Source organism: Trichechus manatus, unplaced genomic scaffold (assembly GCF_000243295.1).
Source record: "Trichechus manatus latirostris isolate Lorelei unplaced genomic scaffold, TriManLat1.0 scaffold00214, whole genome shotgun sequence".
Classification (NCBI taxonomy): domain Eukaryota; kingdom Metazoa; phylum Chordata; class Mammalia; order Sirenia; family Trichechidae; genus Trichechus; species Trichechus manatus.
In genome coordinates, this window is record NW_004444150.1 from 1924787 (window position 1) to 1938955 (window position 14169).

Here is a 14169-nt window from a genome sequence, read left to right on the forward strand (position 1 = left end):
CTCATCTACCCATCCACCCATCCATCCATCCATCCATCCATCCATCCATCCATCCATCCATCCATCCATCCACTCATCTACCCATCCACCCATCCATCTACTCATCCATCCACCAATCCATCCATCCATCCATCCATCCATCCATCCATCCATCCACCCATCCATCCACCCATCCATCCACCCATCCATCCATCCATCCATCCATCCACTCATCTACCCATCTATCCACCCACCTACCCACCCACCAATCCATCCAGCCATCCAGCCATCCGTCCATCCATCCATCCATCCATCCACCCACCATCCATCCATCCATCCATCCATCTACCCATCCACCAGATGCTCACCAAACATCCACCATGAGCTAGATACTCTCCCAGGAGCTTTCAGGGCCCCATGCAAAGGGTCCATGGCTGAGGCCTAGGCATGGACAGGAAGGCCAATGTGCCTGAGGCTTCTCTCTCACAAAGACTGACACCAGGAAGCCCGTGGCAAGGGGTCTCGTCACATGTGGACAGCCAAAGGCAAGAACTCTTAGTGAGACCTGCAGCTGTGACCTGGCCAGCGTGAGAAAGACGAGTATGGCTGTGCGTACGCAGTCTTCTTCCCTTATGAACGACAGTAACAGCCCCAGCAGGTCCCCACAACCAGGTGTGATGATAACACACCTAAGCCAGCCCCTAACCTGTGACTTTGCCACTTGTTCTTTTCTGTAGAATGTTTCATCAGTGTTCTCTCTTCTTCCCCCTCTCTCTGTAACCTGTGCTTGGTTTTCTTTTATACACCAGAATCTACACAGTCCAATGAGTCCTCCAGCCAACAGTCCCCTTTGGGAGCTATGCACTGATTCCAGGGCTACTGGGGGAGGCACCTTTGCCAAGGTTCTTCCAGAACTGCACCCCACGCTGGGAGCCATCCTACCAACACCAACACCTCGCCTCGTCCTAGGAAGTGAATGTGATTGGAAACAGCCAGAAGTCATTCAAAGCCAGGCTGCTGAGAATAGGGTTCACACACCCTACACCCCCCCCAACACTTCACTGACACCAGCGTGGGCATTAACCTATAGTGTGTGTGTGTGTGAGTGTGCATGAGTGCAAACACGTCTCAGTGTACCTTTGTCAAGGTGCCCTGCACATTGCAGTGCACAGAAAGGGGCCTCCTTTCTGATGGGGAAGGGTACCGGAAGGAAGCTTGTACACAGAATGCCTGTGGGTTCCCAGGGGAGAATCCATGCCCGAGAGAGTGGGGGGGCTTCACTACCAGCCAATCACAGGCCCAAGAAAGTCATCACCGCTCTAACCAAAAATAATAAATATGCCGCAAATAGAAAATCTGTACAAAATCTCTCGAGGTGACAGACGGCAAGGGCTGGCAGTGCTGGCTGGGACTCCCGGGGGCCACGAGAAGGTAAAGTAGCTTATTTTTTAAATCAGAACTAAAGTATCCGGTGGGCAGCTGAGTCTCAGGAATGTCTGAGCCACAGCACCCAGAACAAAAAACGCGCCCATCATCTCTCACATGGGACTGGGTTCACAGAGCCACCCTGAAGCATATGGCTTTACAGAGAGGTGCGGGGGCACAGGGGAGCCCCCTCCAAGGTGCTCTGGTCACACCTAAAGTCATCCGCAACTCACGGCACTAGCATCCAGAGCCCCGTGTGGAGAGGAAATGGCGCCTCCCGAAGCACATGGTCAGCCAACCTTGGCATTGGACTCAGTCACACTCCCATGGGTCCCCTGGTGACCACTCTGTGCAGGGGAGCTTGGCCGTACATCCCATCTGACCCAGATCTGGCGGAAAGGGTCTCCAGAGTGAGCCGGGGTAAGATGGCAGCCCCCAGCCCTGCAGAACCCAAGCCAGGCCGGTCCCGGGCTGGGCTGAGAATGTGGACTATGCTGGGGTGGACATAGCAGGCTGCCGAGCTGGGGGACACGGGGAAGCTGGGCAGGCAGAGGTCAGCCAGGACCCTGCCTCCGGCCATCCCCTGCCCCCCGCCATGCGACAAGTCCCACCTATTCTGGACCCCCAGGCAGAGAGGCAACAGACACCAGAGACTGTCGTCTGTGGCCCAGTCTGGGTCTACTGCTGTCAGAGGCCCCTCAGCGCCCTGCAGAACTCAGACCCTCCCGCTCCCCACTGCTTGCCCACCTCCTACTCGCTCCGAAAGCCCGCTCCCCACTGCTCGCCCATCTCCTGCTCCCTCTGAAAGGTCAGCCTAACGCCCACCTCCTCCGCCTTCTCTAAAGAGACCCTCTCTGCTGGGGGCCTCCTTCCACCAGAACCTGGAGCCCTGGGTCAGGGCTGGTCTGCCGCGGGTCCGCCGAGCACCCCGCCAGCCCACACAGCCATCTCCCCGTAGCACTGCCCCAGAGGAAGCCAGAGCCATTGGTGCTCTGACAGTAAATACACAGTCCAGGTGACCAGACCATCTGTGCACCTGGCCATGCACCCTCCCAACTCTCTCTTAGGTCCCTGCTCCGTGTGGGCAGCGGTGCCCGACCCTGGGGGTAGAAGGTCATCCAGCCAGACACAGTCGGTTTCTCCTATCTGTAACTTGCTGTTCGAGTATCAGCACGTAACCTGGTTGCAGTCACACCCATGTGCACTAGCCTGGCAGGAAAACCAGAGAAAAGAGAAACAAAGGCAGCCCAGCCTGACACGCGCCCTCGAGGCTGCAGTACTCCGAGCCGCCACTAGGTGTCAGGGCAAAATCATGGCCCTGGGGGCTCAGCCTCCTGGTGGGCAACAAGACAAGTCTTCATTTGACCGGGGACGAGGCATTCCCATGGCTGCCTCTAATTTTAAGTAAGGAGGTGTGGGAGATGAGGAATCAGGGCCAAGGGGGCTCACAAACTGAGGAAGGAAAGGAGGCCACGCTGAGCACAGCACAGAAGCGCACTTGAGGCTCCTGGGCTATCATTACTGCTGTCACTGTTGTTTGTTCTGCCAACGCAGGTCGGCAGGGCCGCTGCACGCATCGGGCACAGCAACTCCGCGGGCTCACGGGCTGCTGGCTCCACCTGCCCCCGCCTGGGGTCTGTGACGGTGGACCCTCACGATACCCACCGAGGGACTGGACACAGGAGGGTAGGGTCAGAGCTAAGTCGAGATTCGGGCAGGACAGCGATGCGCCTGGTGCTATCTCTACCCGTGAGGAAGAGCAAGGGCCACAGAGCAGGAAGACAGACAGACAGTCTGAGCAGCGGGACACGCAGACGTGCCCCCAGAGTGCCTGATCTCAGGGAGCTGCAGCTTACCCTCTCTCCAGGGTCACCCACTTGGCCAGTGGGACCCGTAGTTCCTGGAGGTCCTGGAAGACCCTAGAATTAAAAATAAAATCAGGATACAGGGAAGAGATGCCGCCCCACACTGATGCCTACCTCCCGCCTGGCCACGGAGGGCACAGGTGGGGGCCAGAAGTGCTGGGCTGAGGGGTCCTGCTAAAGGCAATGGCCCCCCCAAACCCCAGGGGCTTTAAGGTGGTCACCGACCCCCGAGGAGTGGCACCTCCCAGTAGTCGTGGGGACAACCTCCGATACTCACGGCGGGGCCTTCAGGACCCGGCGGCCCTTCTAGCAGCATGCCCTGAAAGAGAAGAGGGCACGTGTGAACCCCACAGAAGAGCCCGTCCGCAGCTCCTGGCCCTACCGAGGCCCGAGAGGGTGAAGGCCTCGGGCTCAGAGGACGAGAGGCGGTGGATTTAGCAGCATCTACTGTTCTCTCTCGCCGCCAGCCTGGCAGTTAGCTGCACTAGGGTGGCTTGTGTGTTGCTGTGACGCTGGAAGCTATACCCCCGCAGGTATCTCAAATACTGGGAAGTCACCCGTGGTGGACAGGTTTCAGCAGAGCTTCCACACTAAGATGGAGTAGGAAGAAAGGCCTGGTGATACACTTCCGAAAATCAGCCAGCGAAAATCCTACGGATCCCAACAGAACATTGCCTGATGTAGCAGTGGAAGATGAGCCCTAGGTTGGAAGGCGCTCAGAACACACAGCGACGCAAGCAGACCAATGATCGCAGAGATGGCGCGTGGAGTCTCCAGGAGTCGGAGCCCAGCAAAGGCAGCTATCTGTCTGTCTACCAATTGTCTCCTCAGAGGTCCCAGGCAGTCTCCATGAGGAAGGGACTGTCACCCTAGAGTCTCCAGGCATGATGACAAGCCTTGGTCAGGGTCCAGCAGGCTCCCTCAGGACACCGAGAGGGGAGGAAGGGGATTCGGCCCACTGGGCCCTCTCTGGTCCCCTCAAGGCTTCCTGTCCACCTGAGGCTGAGCACCCAGGCAGCTGCAGGGTGACAGCAACCTAGGGAGACAGTCACCCCAGGACTGGGGCCCAGGTCAGGGTGCGGGAGGGACGGGACAAAAGGCACCAAGGCCAAGGCCCTGCTGGACTTCCACCACCCCCTGGAGGGCTGAGCTGCCTGCACAGGCTGCGCGGGGCTCAGCCGTCCTTCCTCCAGGCAAGGTGCTCCTAGCACACACCCAGCACACAATATGGATGCAGCCTGATGTAAGTGGGGAACGCTCCAAGTTCATGCGGACACCAGCCGCCCTCCCCCAGCCCAAGAACCCCCTCTGACCCTCACCTCAAGGGCCAAGGTCTTCCCTGCCTCAAGCCTCTCTGGGCCTCGCTCTCTCCACTCCAAAAAAATAGGGTAATGCCTCCTGCCCCCCACCACCTGAGCCCCACAGGGAAAGGCAGCGTAGGCAGTGGATGGGGTCTGGGGTTCCACTCCTGCTGACGAGCCCCCTGACCGATGCCCTCCAACACTTGCCCTCCTCACCCAGCCCCTGCCCAGCTCTCCTGACCCAGCCCTGCTGGGGCCAGGCACCCCCACTCCCTGCAGTGTCCAACATCCCCTCAGAGGGGAAAGGAAGGGCTGGCCCCCACAGAGGGCTGCACACCGAGAGAGCAGTCAGTCGAGGTGCGTCCGGGGGTCCCCTGACACATGCGCTGGGTGGCCCTGTTCCTAGGCTGCAGGGAGGCCACGTGCTTGGACAGTGGACGCAGTGAAACCCTCCTTCCCTCGGATTCTCACAGCCACTGGGGCAGGGTGGGAGTTAGGAAGGGCCTGGCCCTGTCTGTCCCTCCTTCCTCCCCAGACTAGGACACACCCTGCTTCCACTCTCCGGATGTCCCTGCGCTGTGACAAGGGTTTTCATTGGAAGTGAAGGGCCCGCTGGGAAAATCCTAATTGCTTCAGAGTAAAAGGGCCAGCAGAGCCCCATGGACCACTCCGGGTTGGGCACGGGGCGGGGGACACACAGCACTCCAGTTTCGAAGCCCAGGCGCCACAAAGACCTGGGCTGTGTTTCCACAGATGCACACAGAAATATTTGTGCCTGTGGTGTACACACAGAGTTCATCCAAACAGCTTCACAGATCTCGGCTCCCAGCTTCCCTCTGACCCAGGCAGCTGAGGAGGCGCAGCACTGAGCTGGGATTCAGTGAGAAGCCGCTGCCCAAGCCTGCCCGGGGGACTGCAGCTGTCTTCTTCCCAAAGACACGGATTTTTGTTTCTCGTGACCCTGGGGCAATGCCGGGCAGGAGTTTCACGGGAGGGCGGCCGGATCATCCGGGTAGGCACAGGAAGGAAGTTGGGAATCGCTGGAAGAGCAATTCTAGCAGAGGGAGAAGCCTCCACTTTCCCACGCAGCGTCGCCCAGCCACGCAGCGTCGCCCAGCCAAGCTCCATGCCCACCACTACCTCGAGGGCATCTACCCACACCCATTCTCTGAGCCCAGCCGCCTTGTTTTATTTAAGCACTTGCTATGGGGTGTCAGGCAATGTGTCACTCCCCACAGCCACCACCCCTCTCAAAATTCACCTGGGGACTGTAACTATAAGCTGAAGATGTCATACTTTGCTGAACTCTAGACAAAGCTTAATGGAGGTCCATCCATCCGCTAAATGTTGTTGTCAGTTGGCACCAAGTTAGCTCTGACTCATGGCGACTTCCATACAACAGAATGAGACACTGCCCGGTCCTGGGCCATCCTCGTGATCTTGGATATGTCTGAGACCCTTGTTAACAGCTGTTGTGTCAATCCATCTCACGGAGGGGTTCCCTCATTTTCGCTGACCTTCTACTTTACCAGTCAGTTAAATAGCACATACAAAAAAAGAAAAAGTGAACAAGAAGGTGGAAGGGGTGATCCGTGTGTCTTCCCATGGCCATGAGCCAGGGATGTCAGCCATTGAATCTGGGACTTCCCGGACCTTGGGGACTCAGTCGGCTCAGCCAGCACCACCGTGATGCTGATAAACCTCTCAACTGAGTGGATTCCTGTCCTTTCAGGGAGGCTTTAAAGCTGCTGAAGGATGACAGAAAGTGCTGGAGCTCAGTCAGAACAGCCAACCATGGCCCTGGTGTGGATGGGAGAAGCTGGATCCATGAGCTCCATCTGCAGTGAGTGGGCAGTTCCCAAGAGGGAGATTGGTGAGGGCAGGGGATGGGGAAGAGAGGAGACAATGCCCTCCACCACTGCAGAGCCAGTACCCCACGAGGCCAGCTGGTTGGACTGCCACAGGCCATCTCTCAGGACTCAGCCTTCGTAGGGAGCTAAGACACTGAGGACATCTGGCAATGCTCCAGGTTGAGAAATTCCAACTGTTTACATATCCTTCCAGGGGGACTGGCCAAAGGCCCCTCAGACACATGAATGGGCTGGGGGCTGGGAAGGAGGAAGAGTGGGGGCAAGGCAGCACAGGGATCCTTCCTTAACTGCATCCAGATGGCTCGTTCTTCCCCAACAAAGAAGGGGATTTTGGCAAAAGTGATGTTTTGGTTGGCCGCCTCTACATTCTTGTCCACCTTCTTCCACTGCCCGCTTGGCCGGAGGCTTGCAGTGGAACAGCCTGGGACCCTTGCACACACACCCTGCGTGCACCGAGCTGGACGCCACGTCCACACTTATAGAGTTGGCTCCTCCAGAGAACGAGAGAACGCAAAGCTCACCCAGACAGAGGAGTCAGCCTGGCCCACCCAGGAAGGGACCAAAGCCAGGGACTCGGCTGTGCCGCGGGCACCTGCCCTTTCCTGGGGCCATCTCCTTCCCCAGGCAAAACTTCCCTTTTACAGAAGCGATGGGGACACCGGGAAGAAGGCCGAAGTCAAAAGTAGGTCCACCTAGGACCAAGACACTCAACCATCCGGGGCAACACTGCACTAAGTGCCAACCCCAGAGAGACCTGCACAGCATGGCCCCCAGAGGAGCCATGTTTGGTGCTACTGACCCTCTGGGAAACTCCCCACAAAGACTGGGATGAGTTCCGTCAGCCACATTCTTTGGGGATGATTCTGTCCAGGCTGACTGTCATTCTTCTCCTCTGGGGCTCCCTTTCCCTGTGCCTGGACTTGGCATTGGGATTCTTCACTAGGTCTCCCTTGGCACTGCTTCCCTGTCTCCTGTATCCCCCAATCCTTGGGCCTTCAGAGAACCCCAACTTCCCTGGATCTACAGAGAACACGGAAGCAGGGAGGCTCCTGGTCTGAGAGAAGGATGTGTGTCTAGCGGCCCAGTGGGGGCCAACGCATCCCATCCCTGGACAGGACCGTGGCATAGAACCCAGGCCTGGCAGGAGAAGGGGCCGGCAGAGCACGACCCCTCTGACCAGGGCAACTTGATCCAGGGTAGTCAGGTCTCGTATTCAGCCACTCAGCGTGGAGACGGTGTCAGGATGGGTGAGGAGATGGACAACCCAGCCTGTGTCAGGGAGTATAGGGCTGAACAAGACACCCTCTCTATCATCTTAGAAACTTCTGTGGTCAGGGAAAGAGCTGACCACCAGGACCTTGGCCTCCCGTGAGCTCCATCCCTAGAAACACCTGCTGGACCCCCACTTTGGACACACTCTGCCTGCCTGGCCATGGAGCTGCAGGTCTTTCTGGAACAAACAGATTCTGGAGAGACAAGGCTTGCTAAGTGCCACTGGTCACAGAATCTTTCAGAACCTCCCCAGTGCCAAAGGAGCATGGAGTGCAACCAGAATTCTCCATCCCGGGAATTGCAAGGTCCTTAGGGTCCCTGGGAGCCCCTGACGTGGTATCCTGAGCTCAGCCTTCAGGAATCAGTCATGGCCTTGCAAGTAACAGCCTGGCCTCAGCCTCCTGACTGGCCACAGCGGCAGGACTCGCCTCCTTCCTGTGGCACTTGGAGGACGTGGCGGGGTAGGCCTGGGGAGCTGGCTCCTCCCACCCTCCAGCTGTCCAGAGCTGCTTCCCAGCCCACACTGCCATGCCCCCGCCACTGCGCAGCTGTAGAGGCCACGCCCAGAACAGCTGACCTACATGGCACCACGCCCACCCACCAAGACAGTTGAGACCTCAGGGTGGACTCTTGGCTCTCAAGCAGGCCACAGTCTCATCAGGGGCAAAGAACTATCCCACCACCGACACCTACTGATCCACCAGAGGCATCCAGAACTCCCTCCATTATGTTTACACACTTTAAGACATTATCAACAATTTAGTTTTGTCTACTAACTTATCCACGATCCATTACCTAACACAGTTGAGCTGTACTCAACTGCAATTTCAGGGCAGTGCTGTTTTATTTAATCCCCTTGACATGGTTTCATAAACAGTTTTCCATGTTTCAATAGTTGCATCCAACTTATTCAAATTGTTGCATAACAGGCCAGGGAGCAACAAAGCCCTTCTTTAACTATTCCCTACTATTGCCAGATACATTGGTGTTTTCCAAATTTTTAGTACAAAACTGATCATTTATGTAGCTAATCCTCATTGACCCTTCTCCAAAGGGACTCTGCCCTCCTAAAAAGTTCTGAGCTTCTGTTTCATGGAGGTGACATTCACATACACGAAAAAGCATACACAGTAAGTGTACAACACAGAGTCCTGATCAACGTGTGCAGCGTGTACCCACCCCTGCAATCAGAGTCTAGACTATTTCCACCACCAGTGGGGCTTCTAGAATGTTTTAGTAATAAGTGGTGAGTAGAGGCTATGTGGTTATGCAGCTTGTATTGGTGGCCCAGTGAGCAGAGTTCAGGAGACCCGCGGACCTGGTCACACCCCACATAACCCTCCGTGTCCTCTGAGCAGCCAGCCCTCCTGGTCCGGAGAGAAGAAAAGAAAGCAATCTTACTGGCTCGATGATCGCGGGTTCTCCCTTTTGGCCCTTTTCGCCCCGAGGTCCTGCGATCTGGGGTTGGTCAACGGCAGATGGAGAGAGAAGAGAGGGGAGGGAAGAGGAAAGTGCCGATCACACAAAGTCCACACAACTCAGCACACCAAGGGGGCCATTAATAGTGGGCATCTCCCCCCACCCAGGAGAACAAGGTGGGGTGGACAGAGGACAGGCCCAGGGGACTTCGTTCTGGTTTTAATAAATGAGTAAACGGGCCAGTTACAAGAGCTCCACATGGGAATCAGAGGTGGTGACGGTATCACGGAGCACGAATTTCTCAGAATCCAATTCTAAGCACCTGAGACCCCTTAAAACTCAGTTTTCATGACAGCACTATGCTCCTGCCACCCACCACACTGCCACTGCACCCCAGGATAGCTGCCCTCACCCCTGCAGAGGGCCCCAGGGAGCCCCCTCCCTCCTGCCACCCTCCCGCAGCACCCTGCCGGGGGTGCCCGTGCCGCTCACCCCTTCGTAGATGGTGTCCTGGTTTGCCGGCATCCCCGGCCCGATCTCTGACGGGGAGATGGTGGGGTCAAAGTATGGGTCGTAGTAGTTCCCATCAAGATTCTTGATGGTTTCTTCAGTGAATTCCTCTTCAAAGTCATCCTTCTCCTCCTCTGGGGACACTGCTGGCTGGAGAGGAGAGGAGGAGGACAGTCACCCAGGAAGGCCCTACAGTGCACCAAGGCCACCGAGGTGAACTGGACAGACACGTCCTTCCCACCCAGGGCTCGGATCAGATAACCCCAGGCCTTCAGGACAGTGGCCTCCTAAGCCACAGAGCCCCTGAGCCTGGAGAGTGGGGCCTGGCCTGTTGGGAGAGGTCTCAGGGCCTCTCGTGGCCTCTTTACACATCTTCTCCCTCTCACAAAGGGGAAACCACCCCCAAAACCTGCCCAACGCCCCGGGACAAGCGAGGGCAGAGCTAGGCTGCCCTATGCCACTGAGGAAGGTGGCCCGCAGCCAGGGAGCTTTAGCAGGGCCTCGGAGACCTGGGGTTAAGTGTCCCAAATCCACGCCTGCCTCTGCTGCGGTCCGGAACCACTGGACCCACGTGCCCCTCTGGCAGCTAGGAGCTCTGCTCCCACCATGCTCATTTCTAGCACACACTATCCTGACCTGACTATCCCTCAACAACCCAGGAGGAGCATTACTATTGCCATTTGCCAGTGAGAAAATGGCGTTCAGAGAGGTGTAGCAGCTGTCCAAGCTCACCCAGGTAATAGCTGATGAGGTGAGGGTCCCAGTGCAGGGCCCCCTGCCCGTGAGGCCATTGTCTCACCCAGCACAGCCCACTTTCCAGGCATGTTCTGATTTTTCTGGATCCTTAGCTTGTGTATCTGTCCAGCCTGCCTGCTCCCAGACCACAGCTTCTCACAGGTGCAAACCGTGTCTGCAAACACGTACCTCCTCCCCATCTCCACCAAACCCAAGAGACCAGGAGGGCAGATATAACCTCTCTCCATTTTGCAGATGAAAATCGACTGCCCTGAGATAAACTCAGCAAGCCAGTGATTCCAAGCTTGCTCGTAATAGAATCCCTTGGGGAGCACTGAAAACAACCCACTGCAAAGGGTCCAAGGCCACGGTTTGGTGGGACTGGGGACATGGGAGCCACTCAAGGGCACCCAAGGGCGAGAAGCAGAGAAAGGAGAACTCAGGTCTCCTGACCTCTAGCCTTGGCCCTTTCCCCCTCCCTCTGAACCAGCCAACGAGGAAGAATGGAAATTACGCTGGATGAGTTGGCGGTGGCCTCTGTGCTGGTGGGAACTTCGGCCCCTGTCCCGGTGTCGGTGGGCAGGACAGGGTGGTCGACACCCTCGCCGTAGTTGATGTCCTCGTAGGGGGAAGGCGTGTAGTAGTCCTCACTCGGCACGTAGTCATAGTCCTCGATGCCAAAATCGTCCTCCTTCCCGGCCCCCTCGCTGGTTTCAGGCACAGAAGGAGCTTCCGTGGGTGGCAGGGTCAGCTCCTAGCAGCCATGGCAGAGAGAGGCGGCGTTACCAGGGGCAGTGGGGCTCCAGGATCTGGATTTCCCACGTGCGCACGTTCAAGCATGTCTGCTGTTGAGAGCAAGCGGCCAAGCATGGTCCCGCTACTCATCAAGAGCCCTGTGGATTCCAGGACGCAAGGGCCACCTCAGTCCGCCCGGAGAGGCTGACAGAGCAGGTGGCAGACAGGCAGCCCAGCTCAAGCGCTGCCACGCACGGAGAGTCCTAGAGATACCACAAGCACCGAGGTCACACTCCCACGGGGTGAGTGTTACGGCAGGTGAGTGAGAAAATAAACGGCAACAACAAACTTCCACACTCTTAGAACAACACAGGACCGGGCTGCCTTTCCCTGGAGGGATATACACACACTCACACACACTCACACACACACACACACTCACACAAACACACTCACCCACACATACACACACACACACTCACATAAAACACACACGTACACTCACAACAATCCTCACACTCACACACACACACTCACACAAATACACTCACACACACACACACATAAAACACATACATACACACACACATAAAACTCACAACCATCCTCACACTCACACACACTTAGACACACTCACATACATGCCTAGACACAGTCACACACACACTCAGGCACCCATATGCACACTCACACTCCCTCACACACGTACATACTCAGGGACACACATATATATTTAGACACTCATATACACACACGCAGTCACATACACAATCACACACATTCACACTCATGCACATATGCTCACACAATACTCATACACACACACTCACATTCACACTCATACACTCTCACATATACACACACACTCACACACACACACAAGCACACGCTCACATTTACACTTACAGGAATATTTACTCACAACACACAATCACATCTAACCCCCACACACTCACACGCATACACTCTCACACCCACACTTCTAACCCCTACATACACACAGTCACAGCCACACTCATACTCAAACACACTCCCTCACACACTCAAACTCAGAGTCACACACACATCTCCCTGATGTATTTAAAGTTCTCACTGACAGACTGTTAGGAGGGGGTAACAATTCGACCCCAAAACAGCAGCAGCCCCATTCATTAGCGCTTGCTGCACTGGGGACATGCTGAGCCCCTCCACACCGTGTCTCCATGGCGGTCCCATGCCTCCACGTCCTCACCCCAGTGTCCCAGGTGGGGAGCTGGCCACACGCAGAGGTGCGACCTCTGGGACTAGTTCCTCGGTGGTGCATCACCCCACCACGGGGCTCCACTGAGCCCTCCCCCCGCTCTCCCCCCGCGTGGACGGTTGGGGAAACAGCCCCCAAACCTCATGGGCCTTCCCAAGGCCCCAGACTGACAGACGCAGAGTCAGGACCAGAGCTGGGCCCAGCCACCTTGTGGGGACGATTCTCCTTCACATGGACCTGGGGGAGCAGCTATGCCTGATTCCCAAGGACGAGCCACAGTCACCCGGCCACCTCCCCTATCTGGCGGAGCTCCACCACCTCCAGCTCACACCAACCTCCAGAAGCCACCAAACAGCCCACTCACTCAGCACACCTCCTCCACCCCATCCCCCCCTGCACCCGCTCACTCAGCACACCTCCCCCACCCCATTCCCCCACATCCACTCACTGAGCACACCTCCTCCACCCCTACCCCACCCCGCGCCCACTCAGCACACCTCCTCCACCCCATCCCCCACACCCACTCACTCAGCACACCTCCACCCCATCCCCCCTGCACACACACAGCACACATCCTCTATCCCAACCCCCCCTACACCCGCACACTCAGCAAACCTCCTCCACCCCTACCTCCACCCTGCACCCACTCACTCGGCATACCTCCTACACCCCATCCCCCTGTACCCACTCACTCAGCACACCTCCACCCCATCCCCCCTGCACATACTCTGCACACCTCCTCTACCCCATCCCCCCTGCACCCACTCACTCAGCACACCTCCTCCACCCCTACCGCCACCCTGCACCAACTTACTCAGCACACCTCCACCCCATCCCACGCTGCACCCACTCATTCAGCACACCTCCACCCCATCTCCCCTGTACACACTCAGCACACCTCCTCTACCCCATCCCCCTGCACCCACACACTCAGCACACCTCCACCACCCCTACCTCCACCTTGCACCCACCCACTCAGCACACCTCCTCCACCCCATCCCTCCCTGCACCCAGTCACTCAACACACCTCCTCCACCCCATTCCTCCCTGTACCCACTCACTCGGCACACCTTCTTCACCCCTACCTCCACCCTGCGCCCACTCACTTGGCATACCTCCTCCACCCCATCCCCCTGCATGCACTCACTCAGCACACCTCCACCCCATCCCCCCTGCACATACTCAGCACACCTCCTCTACCCCATCCCCCCTGCACCAACTTACTCAGCACACCTCCACCCCATCCCACTCTGCACCCACTCCCCAGCACACCTCTACCCCATCCCCCTGTACCCACAAACTCAGCACACCTCTACCACCCCTACCTCCACCCTGCACCCACCCACTCAGCACACCTCCTCCACCCCATCCCTCCCTGCACCCACTCACTCAGCACACCTCCTTCACCCCATCCCTCCCTGCACCCACTCACTCAGCACACCTCTTCCACCCCTAACCCACCCTGCACCCACTCACCTGGCACACCTCCTCTGCCCTGATCTCACCCTGCACCCATGGCCTCCCTGGACAGAAGTCCCCCCAGGCCACCCCCTTTGGCCCTTACCTTGGGAATCTCTGTGGTTTCTCGAGCAGCTTCCACAGGCTTCTTGGTGGGGGCGGGGTCTTTCCCCACATCGTCAGGGTCTTCGTAGTACGGATACTCATAGTAATAGGGATCGCCCTCGCCCTCTCCATCGGGGTACTGAAAGTCAACCCGCAGCATGAGGGAGGAGCGGGGCATGGAGAGACGACCTGCTCTGCTTCCTCACTGCGAGTCTCAGCCCGGGAAGAGTGGTCCCCACACCTGAGTCTCGGAG

The 14169-nt window shown here is 57.4% G+C and overlaps 1 protein-coding gene across 1 annotated transcript in view; it reads right to left on the bottom strand.

Moving 5' to 3' along the window:
- Positions 1-14169, bottom strand: part of COL5A1 (collagen type V alpha 1 chain) — a 149024-nt gene that overhangs the window by 100943 nt on the left and 33912 nt on the right. Inside the window, exons 7-12 of the mRNA XM_023742655.1 lie at positions 13917-14054; positions 10892-11131; positions 9625-9792; positions 9115-9171; positions 3547-3588; positions 3261-3323 (exon numbers count right to left, since the gene is read on the bottom strand). Of these exons, the coding sequence (XP_023598423.1) occupies positions 3261-3323; positions 3547-3588; positions 9115-9171; positions 9625-9792; positions 10892-11131; positions 13917-14054 (708 nt within the window). The remainder of the gene's footprint in view (positions 1-3260; positions 3324-3546; positions 3589-9114; positions 9172-9624; positions 9793-10891; positions 11132-13916; positions 14055-14169) is intronic.